We start from the raw sequence: 19,257 nt of genomic DNA, 5'->3' as shown, positions 1-19,257 counted from the left end.
CACATCCTGACACGTCCTGACACACCCTGACACGTCCTGACACGTCCTGACACACCCTGACACATCCTGACACGTCCTGACACGCCCTGACACGCCCTGACACATCCTGACACGCCCTGACACGCCCTGACACATCCTGATACGTCCTGACACGCCCTGACACGCCCTGACACATCCTGACACGTCCTGACACGCCCTGACACGCCCTGACACATCCTGACACGTCCTGACACGCCCTGACACATCCTGACACGCCCTGACACACCCTGACACATCCTGACACGCCCTGACACGCCCTGACACATCCTGACACGTCCTGACACGCCCTGACACGCCCTGACACGCCCTGACACACCCTGACACATCCTGACACGCCCTGACACGCCCTGACACATCCTGACACATCCTGACACGTCCTGACACGCCCTGACACGCCCTGACACGCCCTGACACACCCTGACACATCCTGACACGCCCTGACACGCCCTGACACATCCTGACACGTCCTGACACGCCCTGACACGCCCTGACACATCCTGACACATCCTGACACGCCCTGACACGCCCTGACACGTCCTGACACACCTTGACACATCCTGACACGCCCTGACACGCCCTGACACATCCTGACACGTCCTGACACGTCCTGACACGTCCTGACACACCCTGACACATCCTGACACGTCCTGACACGCCCTGACACGCCCTGACACATCCTGACACGCCCTGACACGCCCTGACACGCCCTGACACGCCCTGACACATCCTGACACGCCCTGACACGCCCTGACACATCCTGATACGTCCTGACACGCCCTGACACGCCCTGACACATCCTGACACGTCCTGACACGCCCTGACACGCCCTGACACATCCTGACACGTCCTGACACGCCCTGACACGCCCTGACACATCCTGACACGTCCTGACACGCCCTGACACGCCCTGACACGTCCTGACACGTCCTGACACGTCCTGACACGCCCTGACACGTCCTGACACATCCTGACACGTCCTGACACGCCCTGATACGTCCTGACACGTCCTGACACATCCTGACACGCCCTGACACGCCCTGACACGCCCTGACACGTCCTGACACGTCCTGACACGCCCTGACACATCCTGACACGTCCTGACACATCCTGACACATCCTGACACGTCCTGACACGCCCTGACACGTCCTGACACGCCCTGACACATCCTGACACGCCCTGACACATCCTGACACGTCCTGACACATCCTGACACGCCCTGACACGCCCTGACACGTCCTGACACGTCCTGACACGTCCTGACACGCCCTGACACGTCCTGACACATCCTGACACGTCCTGACAAACCCTGACACATCCTGACACGTCCTGACACGCCCTGACACGCCCTGACACATCCTGACACGTCCTGACACGCCCTGACACATCCTGACACGTCCTGACACGCCCTGACACGCCCTGACACGTCCTGACACATCCTGACACGTCCTGACAAACCCTGACACATCCTGACACGTCCTGACACGCCCTGACACGCCCTGACACGTCCTGACACGTCCTGACACGTCCTGACACGCCCTGACACGCCCTGACACGTCCTGACACACCCTGACACATCCTGACACGTCCTGACACGCCCTGACACGTCCTGACACACCCTGACACATCCTGACACGCCCTGACACGCCCTGACACATCCTGACACGTCATGACACACCCTGACACGCCCTGACACATCCTGACACGTCCTGACACGTCCTGACACATCCTGACACGCCCTGACACACCCTGACACATCCTGACACGCCCTGACACGCCCTGACACGTCCTGACACGCCCTGACACGTCCTGACACGCCCTGACACGCCCTGACACATCCTGACACGTCCTGACACGTCCTGACACGCCCTGACACGTCCTGACACATCCTGACACGCCCTGACACGCCCTGACACGTGGACGTAGCAGGTCCTGAAGGAGGGCGTCCCTGATACCAATTTGGAATGCATAACATTTAATTTCACAGCTTGTACAAATGTACAGCTTGTGGCTCTGTATTATTAGCAGTTGCAGGAACTAGCAGTTGGCTAATGGAAGATAAACGACCCTCCTAAAGCCAAACTCCGCCCTCGAAACAAATTTAGACTAAGTGGGCGGTGCCTGGCAGGGCATGCAGGTTAGTGTTGGGCGTTTGGATTACGCCTTTTTTAGCTTCTCCAGACACAGACATTGCACTGCCCAGCGGCCCAAGCAGCATCAAACAGACCCGAGTGGTAGAGGCTCTCTCCCGTCTGCAGAGGCTCTCACACGTCTGCAGAGGCTCTCACACGTCTGCAGAGGCTCTCTCCCGTCTGCAGAGGCTCTCTCCAGTCTGCAGAGGCTCTCACACGTCTGCAGAGGCTCTCACACGTCTGCAGAGGCTCTCTCCCGTCTGCAGAGGCTCTCTCCAGTCTGCAGAGGCTCTCACACGTCTGCAGAGGCTCTCACACGTCTGCAGAGGCTCTCTCTCGTCTGCAGAGGCTCTCTCCCGTCTGCAGAGGCTCTCTCCCGTCTGCAGAGGCTCTCACACGTCTGCAGAGGCTCTCACACGTCTGCAGAGGCTCTCTCCCGTCTGCAGAGGCTCTCACACGTCTGCAGAGGCTCTCACACGTCTGCAGAGGCTCTCTCCCGTCTGCAGAGGCTCTCTCCCGTCTGCAGAGGCTCTCTCCAGTCTGCAGAGGCTCTCTCCCGTCTGCAGAGGCTCTCTCCAGTCTGCAGAGGCTCTCACACGTCTGCAGAGGCTCTCTCCAGTCTGCAGAGGCTCTCTCCAGTCTGCAGAGGCTCTCACACGTCTGCAGAGGCTCTCTCCCGTCTGCAGAGGCTCTCACACGTCTGCAGAGGCTCTCTCTCGTCTGCAGAGGCTCTCTCCCGTCTGCAGAGGCTCTCACACGTCTGCAGAGGCTCTCTCCAGTCTGCAGAGGCTCTCACACGTCTGCAGAGGCTCTCTCCCGTCTGCAGAGGCTCTCACACGTCTGCAGAGGCTCTCACACGTCTGCAGAGGCTCTCTCCCGTCTGCAGAGGCTCTCTCCAGTCTGCAGAGGCTCTCACACGTCTGCAGAGGCTCTCACACGTCTGCAGAGGCTCTCTCTCGTCTGCAGAGGCTCTCTCCCGTCTGCAGAGGCTCTCACACGTCTGCAGAGGCTCTCACACGTCTGCAGAGGCTCTCACACGTCTGCAGAGGCTCTCTCCCGTCTGCAGAGGCTCTCTCCCGTCTGCAGAGGCTCTCACACGTCTGCAGAGGCTCTCACACGTCTGCAGAGGCTCTCTCCCGTCTGCAGAGGCTCTCTCCCGTCTGCAGAGGCTCTCTCCAGTCTGCAGAGGCTCTCTCCCGTCTGCAGAGGCTCTCTCCAGTCTGCAGAGGCTCTCACACGTCTGCAGAGGCTCTCTCCAGTCTGCAGAGGCTCTCACACGTCTGCAGAGGCTCTCTCCCGTCTGCAGAGGCTCTCACACGTCTGCAGAGGCTCTCTCCAGTCTGCAGAGGCTCTCACACGTCTGCAGAGGCTCTCTCCCGTCTGCAGAGGCTCTCACACGTCTGCAGAGGCTCTCTCTCGTCTGCAGAGGCTCTCTCCCGTCTGCAGAGGCTCTCTCCAGTCTGCAGAGGCTCTCACACGTCTGCAGAGGCTCTCTCTCGTCTGCAGAGGCTCTCTCCCGTCTGCAGAGGCTCTCACACGTCTGCAGAGGCTCTCACACGTCTGCAGAGGCTCTCTCCCGTCTGCAGAGGCTCTCACACGTCTGCAGAGGCTCTCTCCAGTCTGCAGAGGCTCTCACACGTCTGCAGAGGCTCTCTCTCGTCTGCAGAGGCTCTCTCCCGTCTGCAGAGGCTCTCACACGTCTGCAGAGGCTCTCTCCAGTCTGCAGAGGCTCTCACACGTCTGCAGAGGCTCTCTCCCGTCTGCAGAGGCTCTCACACGTCTGCAGAGGCTCTCACACGTCTGCAGAGGCTCTCTCCCGTCTGCAGAGGCTCTCTCCAGTCTGCAGAGGCTCTCACACGTCTGCAGAGGCTCTCACACGTCTGCAGAGGCTCTCTCTCGTCTGCAGAGGCTCTCTCCCGTCTGCAGAGGCTCTCACACGTCTGCAGAGGCTCTCACACGTCTGCAGAGGCTCTCACACGTCTGCAGAGGCTCTCTCCCGTCTGCAGAGGCTCTCTCCCGTCTGCAGAGGCTCTCACACGTCTGCAGAGGCTCTCACACGTCTGCAGAGGCTCTCTCCCGTCTGCAGAGGCTCTCTCCCGTCTGCAGAGGCTCTCTCCAGTCTGCAGAGGCTCTCTCCCGTCTGCAGAGGCTCTCTCCAGTCTGCAGAGGCTCTCACACGTCTGCAGAGGCTCTCTCCAGTCTGCAGAGGCTCTCACACGTCTGCAGAGGCTCTCTCCCGTCTGCAGAGGCTCTCACACGTCTGCAGAGGCTCTCTCCAGTCTGCAGAGGCTCTCACACGTCTGCAGAGGCTCTCTCCCGTCTGCAGAGGCTCTCACACGTCTGCAGAGGCTCTCTCTCGTCTGCAGAGGCTCTCTCCCGTCTGCAGAGGCTCTCACACGTCTGCAGAGGCTCTCTCCAGTCTGCAGAGGCTCTCACACGTCTGCAGAGGCTCTCTCCCGTCTGCAGAGGCTCTCACACGTCTGCAGAGGCTCTCACACGTCTGCAGAGGCTCTCTCCCGTCTGCAGAGGCTCTCTCCAGTCTGCAGAGGCTCTCACACGTCTGCAGAGGCTCTCACACGTCTGCAGAGGCTCTCTCTCGTCTGCAGAGGCTCTCTCCCGTCTGCAGAGGCTCTCACACGTCTGCAGAGGCTCTCACACGTCTGCAGAGGCTCTCACACGTCTGCAGAGGCTCTCTCCCGTCTGCAGAGGCTCTCTCCCGTCTGCAGAGGCTCTCACACGTCTGCAGAGGCTCTCACACGTCTGCAGAGGCTCTCTCCCGTCTGCAGAGGCTCTCTCCCGTCTGCAGAGGCTCTCTCCAGTCTGCAGAGGCTCTCTCCCGTCTGCAGAGGGTCTCTCCAGTCTGCAGAGGCTCTCACACGTCTGCAGAGGCTCTCTCCAGTCTGCAGAGGCTCTCACACGTCTGCAGAGGCTCTCTCCCGTCTGCAGAGGCTCTCACACGTCTGCAGAGGCTCTCTCCAGTCTGCAGAGGCTCTCACACGTCTGCAGAGGCTCTCTCCCGTCTGCAGAGGCTCTCACACGTCTGCAGAGGCTCTCTCTCGTCTGCAGAGGCTCTCTCCCGTCTGCAGAGGCTCTCACACGTCTGCAGAGGCTCTCTCCAGTCTGCAGAGGCTCTCACACGTCTGCAGAGGCTCTCTCCCGTCTGCAGAGGCTCTCACACGTCTGCAGAGGCTCTCACACGTCTGCAGAGGCTCTCTCCCGTCTGCAGAGGCTCTCTCCAGTCTGCAGAGGCTCTCACACGTCTGCAGAGGCTCTCACACGTCTGCAGAGGCTCTCTCTCGTCTGCAGAGGCTCTCTCCCGTCTGCAGAGGCTCTCACACGTCTGCAGAGGCTCTCACACGTCTGCAGAGGCTCTCACACGTCTGCAGAGGCTCTCTCCCGTCTGCAGAGGCTCTCTCCCGTCTGCAGAGGCTCTCACACGTCTGCAGAGGCTCTCACACGTCTGCAGAGGCTCTCTCCCGTCTGCAGAGGCTCTTTCCCGTCTGCAGAGGCTCTCTCCCGTCTGCAGAGGCTCTCTCCAGTCTGCAGAGGCTCTCACACGTCTGCAGAGGCTCTCTCCAGTCTGCAGAGGCTCTCACACGTCTGCAGAGGCTCTCTCCCGTCTGCAGAGGCTCTCACACGTCTGCAGAGGCTCTCTCCCGTCTGCAGAGGCTCTCACACGTCTGCAGAGGCTCTCTCTCGTCTGCAGAGGCTCTCTCCCGTCTGCAGAGGCTCTCACACGTCTGCAGAGGCTCTCTCCCGTCTGCAGAGGCTCTCACACGTCTGCAGAGGCTCTCACACGTCTGCAGAGGCTCTCTCTCGTCTGCAGAGGCTCTCTCCCGTCTGCAGAGGCTCTCACACGTCTGCAGAGGCTCTCTCCCGTCTGCAGAGGCTCTCACACGTCTGCAGAGGCTCTCACACAGTCTAGAGCACACACACAATGCTTGATGTGCTGGTATGAGGCGTTCACTGTCACTCTGTATAATCCAGCACTCTGACAGAGTTTGCGCATGTGACATCATGTGACAGGGGGCTTTGACAGGGGGCTTTGACAGGGGGCTTTGACAGGGGGCTCTGACAGGCTTCCCCTTAAAGCTTCAGTCAGTATTAGCCTGTCGGTGTCTGCTCTGGTCATCCTCCATCAGACACTGACCAGGGCCTGGTGCAGGACACACCCTTTGGGTTATGATGATGCGACAAACACATTGTATCATGAAAGAGACTGTTCATTTTAATAAAGTGCAAAGTATTGTTCCCAAGAAATTAAAAAACTGCAGAAACTACTACTCAAGAAAGAGTAATTGCAACTTTCTGAACATGACATCTGATATCATTAGAAGCTGATGATATCAAGGACAAACGTTCAATAATGATCAGTTCCTGATGAAGCTTTTGTCACTGACTGTGGGAAAGAGCCACATCTTTTACTCAATTATATCACTCAACGTACAGTTTTATGAAAATGTAAACCAACTTGGGGCAGGTCCCAGCTGCAGTCTGCAGCACAAAACACTGATGTCACTGACTGCCCAGTGGCAGAGTGGTTAGCCCTCACGCTTCACTGCGAGGAGGTCATGGGTTCGACTCCCTGGCCCGTCCGGGCTCGTCAGCGGGATGTTTGTCCCTGTGTAACATCCTCCAACTACAGTCATCCTGACCAAGGGACAGCGGTGGGGGAGGGGTTGTGTCCGCGCTAGGCAGCAGTGCATTGTGGGAGCTGTAGTTGTTGCATGCATTTTGTCAGAGGGCCACTACTGTAAACAGAAAATCCCATTGGTCAGAAGAAATCATCTTGGGGGCCGTGTTTAGCCCACAGGCCGTGAGACTGATCTGGAGAATCTCATTAGTGATAGAAATATTATCCAATAGAAATGCACTTGAGTGTGAGAGGGGCGGGACCATATTAAAGGGCTTTGTTTTGTCGTTTATGAATGTTTGAATGAAACGTCACAGATCATATGGTCATTCTCCTTCCTGCCTCCTCTCTGTCTGCTGCTGCTATGGCAACGGCTCATGATGAGGCTCTGGGTCAGACATAAACAGGGCGAGTGGCGCGTGAGCTGCAGCGTCACGTCCAGAGCCTTTAAGAACACGCTCAATACTTCTGCTTTTTTCATCCACATGTTCCAGTTTTACCATAAAAATGTAGTTTGTCTGGACATGAGCCGAGAGGTCAGCCAGCGGTCAGAGAGGTCAGCCAGTGGTCAGAGAGGTCAGCCAGCGGTCAGAGAGGTCAGCCAGCGGTCAGAGAGGTCAGCCAGCGGTCAGAGAGGTCCACTCGGCTAATGGCCCAGCATTGATTCTACATGATGTATTTCATAAAACACATCCAGCCTCAGGCCCTCTGTTCTATTAAGGACATGAGGCTTTTACAAACACCACGGAATAATGATTTATTTATTTATGTATAAGACTTTATGGTTTGTTTGTTTGTTTGTTTGTTTGTTTGTGAGAAGCTCACACTGTTCGTGCTGTAGATTATAATATTACATTTCATCCATTATAAAAGCTAAAACATTGTCTCCAGTCAATCCGCTCAGGAAAAGATTGTGACTTTGAATCATTTATTTGGAGAAGGACTTTTTTGAATGTCTTCTTCCATCTGATGTATGTGCTAACCACTCTGCCACTGTGCGCTGATTACAGGCCAATGGGACATGGAGTATTCTGTGTTTTGTAATTTTTCATGTGTTTGTTTTGCAGCAGACTGGAGAGTACGCCACCGACGACGAGGACACAGGAACCACAGCCCCGGGACAGACGAGCATCGAGGTGTTTGACCTCCCAGAGTCCGAAGACGTCCTGTGTCCGGCCGACCTGGACGCCAGCAAGCTCTACCAGAAGTTCAAAGAGGTGAGACCATGTGTAGTTGTCACTGTGGATGACGCGATCGTGAGTGAGTGAAGGTTTCAGCCTCTTAAGGCCTCTCACACGCTACAGGACCATTTGTGTCCCTCGGGGAAGAGCGTCCTGTGTGGACATCACCACTACAGACACACGGAGGCCAATGATATGAGAAACAGCAAAAAGGAGAATAATTACTTTTTTACTCACTTCTATAAACATATATAATACATCATGATTTAAACGGTAGCGTTCTCCTGCATTTGTATGTTTATCTGTAAAACGTCTTCTTAAAGCCACACACGGCTGTGGCAGGCCTGCAGCGCCACCTACTGGAACATTCAGACTTCGTACTTCACACTGCGTAGTGAAAATCGATTCACCAAGAGTAAAGATACTTTTTGATATTTTTATGATGTCGTGCATACTAATAAAGTCGCACTGGTCCCTAGATTTCACTTGATCTGGATGTCATTACTGGACAGCAGAGGGCAGCACTGAGCTTATGAGCGCCCTATGAGCACCCTATGAGCACCCTATGAGCACCCTATGAGCGCCCTATGAGCTCCCTATGAGCACCCTATGAGCGCCCTATGAGCGCCCTATGAGCGCCCTATGAGCGCCTTATGAGCACCCTATGGGCACCCTATGAGCGCCCTATGAGCGCCCTATGAGCGCCCTATGAGCGCCCTATGAGCGCCCTATGAGCGCCCTATGAGCGCCCTATGAGCACCCTATGAGCACCCTATGAGCGCCTTATGAGCGCCCTATGAGCGCCCTATGAGCGCCTTATGAGCACCCTATGAGCGCCCTATGAGCGCCCTATGAGCACCCTATGAGCGCCCTATGAGCGCCCTATGAGCGCCCTATGAGCGCCCTATGAGCACCCTATGAGCACCCTATGAGCACCTTATGAGCGCCCTATGAGCGCCCTATGAGCACCCTATGAGCGCCCTATGAGCGCCCTATGAGCACCCTATGAGCGCCCTATGAGCTCCCTATGAGCACCCTATGAGCGCCCTATGAGCTCCCTATGAGCACCCTATGAGCGCCCTATGAGCTCCCTATGAGCGCCCTATGAGCACCCTATGAGCGCCCTATGAGCGCCCTATGAGCTCCCTATGAGCACCCTATGAGCGCCCTATGAGCGCCCTATGAGCACCCTATGAGCTCCCTATGAGCACCCTATGAGCGCCCTATGAGCTCCCTATGAGCACCCTATGAGCGCCCTATGAGCACCCTATGAGCACCCTATGAGCGCCTTATGAGCACCCTATGAGCGCCCTATGAGCACCCTATGAGCGCCCTATGAGCACCCTATGAGCACCCTATGAGCGCCCTATGAGCGCCCTATGAGCTCCCTATGAGCGCCCTATGAGCACCCTATGAGCGCCCTATGAGCTCCCTATGAGCGCCCTATGAGCACCCTATGAGCGCCCTATGAGCACCCTATGAGCGCCCTATGAGCACCCTATGAGCGCCCTATGAGCACCCTATGAGCTCCCTATGAGCGCCTTATGAGCACCCTATGAGCGCCCTATGAGCACCCTATGAGCGCCCTATGAGCACCCTATGAGCACCCAACTATGAACAACCACTGTAAACTATTGTATGATAAGTGCATGTGGTGTATTCATTGCAGGATGAGCCTGTGTTACACATGAATCGACACTGATCCAGAATCAGCAGCAGAAAGTGTCTAAAACAGAGAATCTTCATTTTGTAGGATTAACCCCTCATAGTCTGGGATGTGTCCTGATGTTGTGTGACATGTGATGAGACGTGTCGTACTGGCCCCGGCTCCTGTGAGGGCCCAGAGCTTTAAATAAACCCAACATGACATTTTATAACTAATTTATCCAACTCATGATTTTGGCCCTGTCTGATCCTGCCGCCCTGGAAAGCAGTTTGACAGAGATGAATGTGGCGTGTTAGCAGAGGTATTACCAAGAGGCTTTTCTCCTTTAGCGTCACCTTCGCCTCTCGACAGCTCAAACAAATGGCTCCGCTCGGCTCAGCTCCACAGGGACTCCGCCTCCTGCTCCTGTTCTAATGCCGTTTAGAGCGAGTGTGCAGCCGCACGCCGGCTGAACACTGCGTTTACACATGTCCTGGCCAATGCATCACCACTGACCACTTTATGACCCTCTTCAGCACATCACACATGAGCAAACACAGCCTGCTTCCTGAGCCCGACGTGGTGGAGGGCCCTGGCTGGGCCTGTAGGTCTTGTCTCGTCCCAGGAGCCATCCGTAGCGTACCCACCTTTGCGCAGGGCTCTTGCATCTTCTAGGAGCTTTGTGGAGGCCCCGCAGGTTCCATAAGGATGTGTGACGCTGGCGAGATGGAGATAACTTATTGTAAACATCATCGTGATGCCCAGGGAATGTTTAAAGGATGACATTAGCATGAGCCATTAGCATGATCCATTAGCATGAGCCATTAGCATGTGCCATTAGCATGAGCCATTAGCATGAGCCGTTAGCATGAGCCATTAGCATGAGCCATTAGCATGAGCATGCTGCTTGAGTAATCCTGATTAAGCAGATTTCAAAAGTGTGATTAATCTGATGATTCATTTTAATTGATTGACTAGAAGAAAGAAATCACATTTGGAATCTTGGGGAACATGTCTAATCCCTCGATGTGGAGCAAACCCAATGAAAGAGCCATAACTGCCCCGAGAACGGAGGCCAGAGACACAGGAAGTGCGTTGATGGATCGATGATGGATCGATGATGGAGCGATGATGGAGCGATGATGGATCGATGATGGAGCGATGATGGATTGATGATGGCTCGATGATGGGTCGATGATGGAGCGATGATGGATCGATGATGGGTCGATGATGGGTCGATGATGGATCGATGATGGAGCGATGATGGAGCGATGATGGGTCGATGATGGAGCGATGATGGAGCGATGATGGATCGATGATGGAGCGATGATGGATTGATGATGGCTCGATGATGGGTCGATGATGGAGCGATGATGGATCGATGATGGGTCGATGATGGGTCGATGATGGATCGATGATGGAGCGATGATGGAGCGATGATGGATCGATGATGGGTTGATGATGGATCGATGATGGGTCGATGATGGGTCGATGATGGATCGATGATGGTTCGATGATGGGTCGATGATGGAGCGATGATGGATCGATGATGGGTCGATGATGGGTCGATGATGGATCGATGATGGGTTGATGATGGATCGATGATGGATCGATGATGGGTCGATGATGGAGCGATGATGGAGCGATGATGGACCGATGATGGGTCGATGATGGAGCGATGATGGATTGATGATGGGTCGATGATGGAGCGATGATGTACCGATGATGGATTGATGATGGTTCGATGATGGATCGATGATGGAGCGATGATGGATCGATGATGGGTTGATGATGGATCGATGATGGGTCGATGATGGAGCGATGATGGAGCGATGATGGAGCGATGATGGGTCGATGAGGGGTCGATTATGGATCGATGATGGAGCGATGATGGATCGATGATGGGTTGATGATGGATCGATGATGGGTCGATGATGGGTCAATGATGGAGCGATGATGGAGCGATGATGGAGCGATAATGGAGCGATGATGGGTCGATGAGGGGTCGATGATGGATCGATGATGGGTCGATGATGGAGCGATGATGGAGCGATGATGGATCGATGATGGATCGATGATGGAGCGATGATGGAGCGATGATGGATCGATGATGGAGCGATGATGGAGCGATGATGGATCGATGATGGATCGATGATGGAGCGATGATGGATCGATGAGGGGTCGATGATGGATCGATGATGGGTCGATGATGGAGCGATGATGGGTCGATGATGGATCCATGATGGGTCGATGAAGGATCGATGATGGAGCGATGATGGATCAATGATGGAGCGATGATGGATCGATGATGGCTCGATGATGGAGCGATGATGGGTCGATGATGGAGCGATGATGGGTCGATGAAGGATCGATGATGGAGCGATGATGGATCAATGATGGAGCGATGATGGATCAATGATGGATCGATGATGGCTCGATGATGGAGCGATGATGGGTCGATGATGGAGCGATGATGGAGCGATGATGGGTCGATGATGGATCGATGATGGGTCGATGATGGAGCGATGATGGAGCGATGATGGAGCGATAATGGAGCGATGATGGGTCGATGAGGGGTCGATGATGGATCGATGATGGGTCGATGATGGAGCGATGATGGATCGATGATGGAGCGATGATGGGTCGATGATGGAGCGATGATGGATCGATGATGGAGCGATGATGGATCGATGATGGAGCGATGATGGGTCGATGATGGAGCGATGATGGGTCGATGATGGAGCGATGATGGGTCGATGATGGAGCGATGATGGGTCGATGATGGAGCGATGATGGAGCGATGATGGAGCGATGAGAGTTGGCAGGGTGGAGACTCAGGATGGGGCTCTGTCTCGGGTACTCAGAACCCCCCTCCTCAGATGGTGATGTGTTAAGGTGAAGATGATAAAAACATGGGGTGGGAGGGCGGGGTTGAGAGAGCAGAGACAACAAGAGATGCTGGGATAGGCCTGTATAAGTAGGGCTTCTGGATAATTAGAGATGTGGTTAAAAGGTGGAGGCGTGGTTGAGGGAGGAGTAGGAGGTGGAGGCGTGGTCCAGCTCCTGAACCTCAGTCAGTGATTAACAATCATTAACTACAGTTTAATGTTATTCACTCTCTCTCCTCCTCTCTCTCTCCCTCTCTCCTCCTCTCTCTCCCCCTCTCTCCTCCTCCCTCTCTCCCCCTCTCTCCTCCTCCCTCTCTCCCCCTCTCTCCTCCTCTCTCTCTCCCTCTCTCCTCCTCCCTCTCTCCCCCTCTCTCCTCCTCTCTCTCTCCCTCTCTCCTCCTCCCTCTCTCCCCCTCTCTCCTCCTCCCTCTCTCCCCCTCTCTCCTCCTCCCTCTCTCCCCCTCTCTCCTCCTCCCTCTCTCCCCCTCTCTCCTCCTCCCTCTCTCCCCCTCTCTCCTCCTCCCTCTCTCCCCCTCTCTCCTCCTCTCTCTCTCCCTCTCTCCTCCTCCCTCTCTCCCCCTCTCTCCTCCTCTCTCTCCCTCTCTCCTCCTCCCTCTCTCCCCCTCTCTCCTCCTCTCTCTCTCCCTCTCTCCTCCTCCCTCTCTCACCCTCTCTCCTCCTCTCTCTCTCCCTCTCTCCTCCTCCCTCTCTCTCCCTCTCTCCTCCTCTCTCTCTCCCTCTCTCCTCCTCTCTCTCTCCCTCTCTCCTCCTCCCTCTCTCTCCCTCTCTCCTCCTCCCTCTCTCACCCTCTCACCTCCTCTCTCTCTCCCTCTCTCCTCCTCTCTCTCTCCCTCTCTCCTCCTCTCTCTCTCCCTCTCTCCTCCTCCCTCTCTTTCCCTCTCTCCTCCTCTCTCTCTCCCTCTCTCCTCCTCCCTCTCTTTCCCTCTCTCCTCCTCCCTCTCTCACCCTCTCTCCTCCTCTCTCTCTCCCTCTCTCCTCCTCCCTCTCTTTCCCTCTCTCCTCCTCTCTCTCTCCCTCTCTCCTCCTCCCTCTCTTTCCCTCTCTCCTCCTCCCTCTCTCACCCTCTCACCTCCTCTCTCTCTCCCTCTCTCCTCCTCCCTCTCTCCCCCTCTCTCCTCCTCTCTCTCTCCCTCTCTCCTCCTCCCTCTCTCTCCCTCTCTCCTCCTCTCTCTCTCCCTCTCTCCTCCTCCCTCTCTCACCCTCTCTCCTCCTCTCTCTCTCCCTCTCTCCTCCTCCCTTTCTCCCCCTCTCTCCTCCTCTCTCTCTCCCTCTCTCCTCCTCTCTCTCTCCCTCTCTCCTCCTCCCTCTCTCTCCCTCTCTCCTCCTCCCTCTCTCACCCTCTCACCTCCTCTCTCTCTCCCTCTCTCCTCCTCTCTCTCTCCCTCTCTCCTCCTCTCTCTCTCCCTCTCTCCTCCTCCCTCTCTCACCCTCTCACCCCCTCTCTCCCTCTCTCCCTCTCTGTGTCCTACAGCTGCAGATCAAACACACAGTGACCGAGGCCGAGATCCGGAAGCTCAAAAACAAGGTATGATCCGTTCATCCACTTCAGCTCTTTTTAACTTGAAGTCTCAGTAATAATCCACCTGGGCCTAAAAACACAATATGCCATACAACAAGATGATAAAAATGCATTTTCTAAATGCAAAAAAAGAAAAGAAAACATTACCATCATCTGCACTGGTATCTGGCATTGTTAAAGCCCCACTGTGTAACATTCTGTCCCCAGGGAGATGTTGCTTTGATTCTAAAAGAATATATGGCCAAATGAAGGTTTAGTGTAATTTTAGACACGTTTTTTCTGTCTGACTTCTGAGCGTTTGTAAAGTTGGTCTTTTGGTGCCACACGATGTAAGGTTTGGACATCCATAATATAATGATAATATCTGTGTTGCAGTTGGCGTCTGTGGAGCGTGAGAAGCAGCGCTGGGAGAAGGAGAAGAGCCAGCTGAAGGCCAGCATCGAGGAGAACAAGGAGAGGATGCTGAAGCTGGAGAGCTACTGGATTGAAGCCCAGACTCTGTGCCACACGGTCAACGAACACCTGAAGGAGGCTCAGGCCCAGTACCAGGCGCTGGAGAAGAAGTACAGCAAGGCCAAGAAGCTCATCAAGGACTTCCAGCAGAAGTAAGAACCAGTCCTGCTGGTGCCACTCCCACAGTCTGTTATTGCACAGTGAGTAACTGTGAGGCCCTGGCTGCATCTGAATGTCCTCCCGGGCCCCGGGCCCCTCACCTCCCTCAGCGCACGGCCCTGCTCTCTTTAGCAGACTCTGCAGTGCACTCACTCACTCGCGTGTCACTGGACTCTGGAGTCTGCACATAGTTATGGACTAATAATGATCATGCAATTTTACTTAACTTGGATCTCACAAGACCTGAAATGTTAAACCGTTTGCCCTTGATAATGATATTTTAACAGCTCAAGCTAAAGTAAGCGGCTAATACTAGTGTAGGGTAACATACTAGTACAAGTACTGTAAGGTTCTGAATGACCTCCCACTTGTGAAGGGGGCGGGGCATTCAGGTTGATATTGATTAAATAATTGTTCAAGAATTCAAACATGACACACTGCATAAGTGTGGGTGAGTTTGAATCATGTTTTTAAGAGTAGAATGGGGGCACCAGCCGGATAATCGGCAATTTAACAACTCTAAAATCAGATATCTAAGTTAATTAATTAATTAGAAATTATTTTGCTCGTTGATCTAAAGGTTTGAGAACGTAACCGTGACATTGACCCCTTTTCTGGAAATGAAGGAACACTTAACCAAATGTGGGTTATGAAGATTTAATGACCAAAGAATTAAACAGATAAATATGAATTAGGAATATGCAAATGAGTCGATAACAGATGGAAAACACTAGACATGATGGTTCTAGATCTATCTGTGTTAGAGTTAAGTCTAAGATGAAATTCAGCCTGTGAAGTGCATTCATACGAACGGAACCAGAAGCTGTGATCCTGAGGAGACGGGCCTGCGAGGGGTCCAAGGGCCTGCGAGGGGTCCAAGGGCCTGCGTGGGGTCCAAGGGCCTGCGAGGGGTCCAAGGGCCTGCGAGGGGTCCAAGGGCCTGCGTGGGGTCCAAGGGCCTGTGAGGGGTCCAAGGGCCTGCGAGGGGTCCAAGGGCCTGCGAGGGGTCCAAGGGCCTGCGTGGGGTCCAAGGGCCTGCGAGGGGTCCAAGGGCCTGCGAGGGGTCCAAGGGCCTGCGTGGGGTCTAAGGGCCTGCGAGGGGTCCAAGGGCCTGCGATGGGTCCAAGGGCCTGCGAGGGGTCCAAGGGCCTGCGAGGGGTCCAAGGGCCTGCGTGGGGTCTAAGGGCCTGCGAGGGGTCCAAGGGCCTGCGATGGGTCCAAGGGCCTGCGAGGGGTCCAAGGGCCTGCGAGGGGTCCAAGGGCCTGCGAGGGGTCCAAGGGCCTGCGTGGGGTCCAAGGGCCTGCGCGGAGTCCAAGGGCCTGCGTGGGGTCCAAGGGCCTGCGTGGAGTCCAAGGGCCTGCGTGGGGTCCAAGGGACTGCGAGGGGTCCAAGGGCCTGCCAGGGGTCCAAGGGCCTGCGTGGGGTCCAAGGGCCTGCGAGGGGTCCAAGGGCCTGCGTGGGGTCCAAGGGCCTGCGAGGGGTCCAAGGGCCTGCGGTGAGTCCAAGGGCCTGCGTCGGGTCCAAGGACCTGCGTGGGGTCCAAGGGCCTGCGTGGAGTCCAAGGGCCTGCGTGGGGTCCAAGGGACTGCGAGGGGTCCAAGGGCCTGCCAGGGGTCCAAGGGCCTGCGTGGGGTCCAAGGGCCTGCGAGGGGTCCAAGGGCCTGCGTGGGGTCCAAGGGCCTGCGTGGGGTCCAAGGGCCTGCGCGGGGTCCAAGGGCCTGCGTGGAGTCCAAGGGCCTGCGTGGAGTCCAAGGGCCTGCGAGGGGTCCAAGGACCTGCGAGGGGTCCAAGGGCCTGCGGTGAGTCCAAGGGCCTGCGAGGGGTCCAAGGGCCTGCGTGGGGTCTAAGGGCCTGCGCGGGGTCCAAGGGCCTGCGAGGGGTCCAAGGGCCTGCGAGGGGTCCAAGGGCCTGCGAGGGGTCCAAGGGCCTGCGTGGGGTCCAAGGGCCTGCGAGGGGTCCAAGGGCCTGCGAGGGGTCCAAGGGCCTGCGTGGGGTCTAAGGGCCTGCGAGGGGTCCAAGGGCTTGCGTGGGGTCCAAGGGCCTGCGTGGAGTCCAAGGGCCTGCGTGGGGTCCAAGGGACTGCGAGGGGTCCAAGGGCCTGCCAGGGGTCCAAGGGCCTGCGTGGGGTCCAAGGGCCTGCGAGGGGTCCAAGGGCCTGCGTGGGGTCCAAGGGCCTGCGAGGGGTCCAAGGGCCTGCGGTGAGTCCAAGGGCCTGCGTCGGGTCCAAGGACCTGCGTGGGGTCCAAGGGCCTGCGTGGAGTCCAAGGGCCTGCGTGGGGTCCAAGGGACTGCGAGGGGTCCAAGGGCCTGCCAGGGGTCCAAGGGCCTGCGTGGGGTCCAAGGGCCTGCGAGGGGTCCAAGGGCCTGCGTGGGGTCCAAGGGCCTGCGTGGGGTCCAAGGGCCTGCGCGGGGTCCAAGGGCCTGCGTGGAGTCCAAGGGCCTGCGTGGAGTCCAAGGGCCTGCGAGGGGTCCAAGGACCTGCGAGGGGTCCAAGGGCCTGCGGTGAGTCCAAGGGCCTGCGAGGGGTCCAAGGGCCTGCGTGGGGTCCAAGGGCCTGCGCGGGGTCCAAGGGCCTGCGAGGGGTCCAAGGACCTGCAAGGGGTCCAAGGGCCTGCGTGGAGTCCAAGGGCCTACGTGGGGTCCAAGGGCCTGCGTGGGGTCCAAGGGCCTGCGAGGGGTCCAAGGGCCTGCGAGGGGTCCAAGGGCCTGCGTGGGGTCCAAGGGCCTGCGTGGGGTCCAAGGGCCTGCGAGGGGTCCAAGGGCTTGCGAGGGGTCCAAGGGCCTGCGAGGGGTCCAAGGGCCTGCGAGGGGTCCAAGGGCCTGTGTGGGGTCCAAGGGCCTGCGCGGGGTCCAAGGGCCTGCGTGGAGTCCAAGGGCCTGCGGTGAGTCCAAGGGCCTGCGAGGGGTCCAAGGACCTGCGTAGGGTCCAAGGGCCTGCGCGGGGTCCAAGGGCCTGCTCTGGAGCTCGGCTCTGACGTCGTCTGGCCAAAGAAGGACTGGATCGGTTCTGCGATCTGCGTTCTCCTTGGCTCTGAGGCGTTCTCCTTGGCTCTGAGGCGTTCTCCTTGGCTCTGAGGCGTTCTCCTTGGCTCTGAGGCGTTCTCCTTGGCTCTGAGGCGTTCTCCTTGCCTCTGAGGCGTTCCCGAATGAAAAGGCGGTCGTGCTGCTCCACAGATGTGGCTGGTAAAAGGCTGTGGACTTGAAAAGTAGCAAAAGGTCCATGCTTGATTTTGCGTGATGCAGCATCAATCACGTTTTTAAAAACGGGCACAGGTTTCTTAGTTCCGGGAGGGAACATTAGCTTCTCTTGGAAAAGTCTTTGTCCCGTAGCGTAGCATCGCTCACGCTAACTAGGCCCGAGGCCTGCTCCCAAGGCCTCATGGACCTTGCTGGTGGGACCCTGGATGGAGGGTCGAGCTTCGAAAGAAACTCGGATGGAAGTCGCTCTGGAGCTCGGATGGAACTCTGGATGGAACTGGTCTGTAACTCCTGCTCTTTCCTTTGTCTTTCCCCGCGGGGGGTTTTGGAGCCGTGGCTTCAGCCAATCAGCATGCACGCTGGGGTCAGAGCTGATAAGGAGACGAGATCTGGCTTTAGGCCACAAGAGTTACACAAAAGGTAAAATTGTCCACAAAACAAGTTATGAAACAGTTAAAATGACATGTTAAACATGATATCACAATATGTACATGTAAAGTCATCTGGTGGACACATTTTTGCAATCCGATGATTGTCTGTTAAAACCACTAAAACCGCAAAGTCTTTCAGCGTTTGAGCGTTTGTCTTGGAGAGATCGTTACTCTCTGTAATCCAAAAGGAGTCATTTGATGAAAAGTTATTTTCAAAGTTCAGAGCGTCTCTGTCTCTAGCACGTCCTCTGCTCTCGAGGACGTAAAACTCCACACGGAGCTGATGACACCTTTAGCCCGCATTCCTGTCACCATGGCAACGGGGGGAGGACATCTGCATATCCTACACTAGCAACTTTACAGCTAACAGTTTATTTAAAAGCTAGCAATTCATTGTGGTCAACATTAACGGGTCTAGTGACCAGAGCTGGAGGTCGTATTAGAACATGTCTCCAACACTAAAGGATGTGACACATTGACGTGCGCTTTTCAGAAGCTCTGAGCGAGTCAGGGCTCTATATGTCCTCTATATGTCCTCTATATGTTCTCTATATGTCCTCTATATGTCCTCTATATGTCCTCTATATGTCCTCTATATGTTCTCTATATGTTCTCTATATGTCCTCTATATGTCCTCTATATGTCCTCTATATGTTCTCTATATGTCCTCTATATGTCCTCTATATGTCCTCTATATGTCCTCTATATGTTCTCTATATGTCCTCTATATGTCCTCTATATGTTCTCTATATGTCCTCTATATGTCCTCTATATGTCCTCTATATGTTCTCTATATGTCCTCTATATGTCCTCTATATGTCCTCTATATGTCCTCCCTGCTCTTCTCCCCGGAGCGGCATGTTCCAGTGAGGAAGACGGGACAGCTCATGATCAAATATTAATCTTTTAGCAAATGAATGAGGTGTTTTATTGCTTTGTAATAGTTTATTTTAAGTGTG

At 55.7% G+C, this 19,257-nt stretch overlaps 1 protein-coding gene across 1 annotated transcript in view; it reads left to right on the top strand.

Moving 5' to 3' along the window:
- ppp1r9a (protein phosphatase 1, regulatory subunit 9A) overlaps positions 1-19,257 on the top strand; it is a 112,327-nt gene that overhangs the window by 75,458 nt on the left and 17,612 nt on the right. Inside the window, exons 6-8 of the mRNA XM_072448415.1 lie at positions 7,870-8,019; positions 14,009-14,062; positions 14,432-14,661. Coding sequence (XP_072304516.1) covers positions 7,870-8,019; positions 14,009-14,062; positions 14,432-14,661 — 434 coding nt within the window. The remainder of the gene's footprint in view (positions 1-7,869; positions 8,020-14,008; positions 14,063-14,431; positions 14,662-19,257) is intronic.

The sequence above is a fragment of the Eucyclogobius newberryi genome, unplaced genomic scaffold (assembly GCF_026437365.1).
Source record: "Eucyclogobius newberryi isolate DKJ021-1_F unplaced genomic scaffold, fEucNew1.0.hap1 SCAF_16, whole genome shotgun sequence".
NCBI classification, from domain to species: Eukaryota; Metazoa; Chordata; class Actinopteri; order Gobiiformes; family Gobiidae; genus Eucyclogobius; species Eucyclogobius newberryi.
Note: the sequence above shows the minus strand (reverse complement) of the source record. Positions and strands in the feature narration are given on the sequence as shown.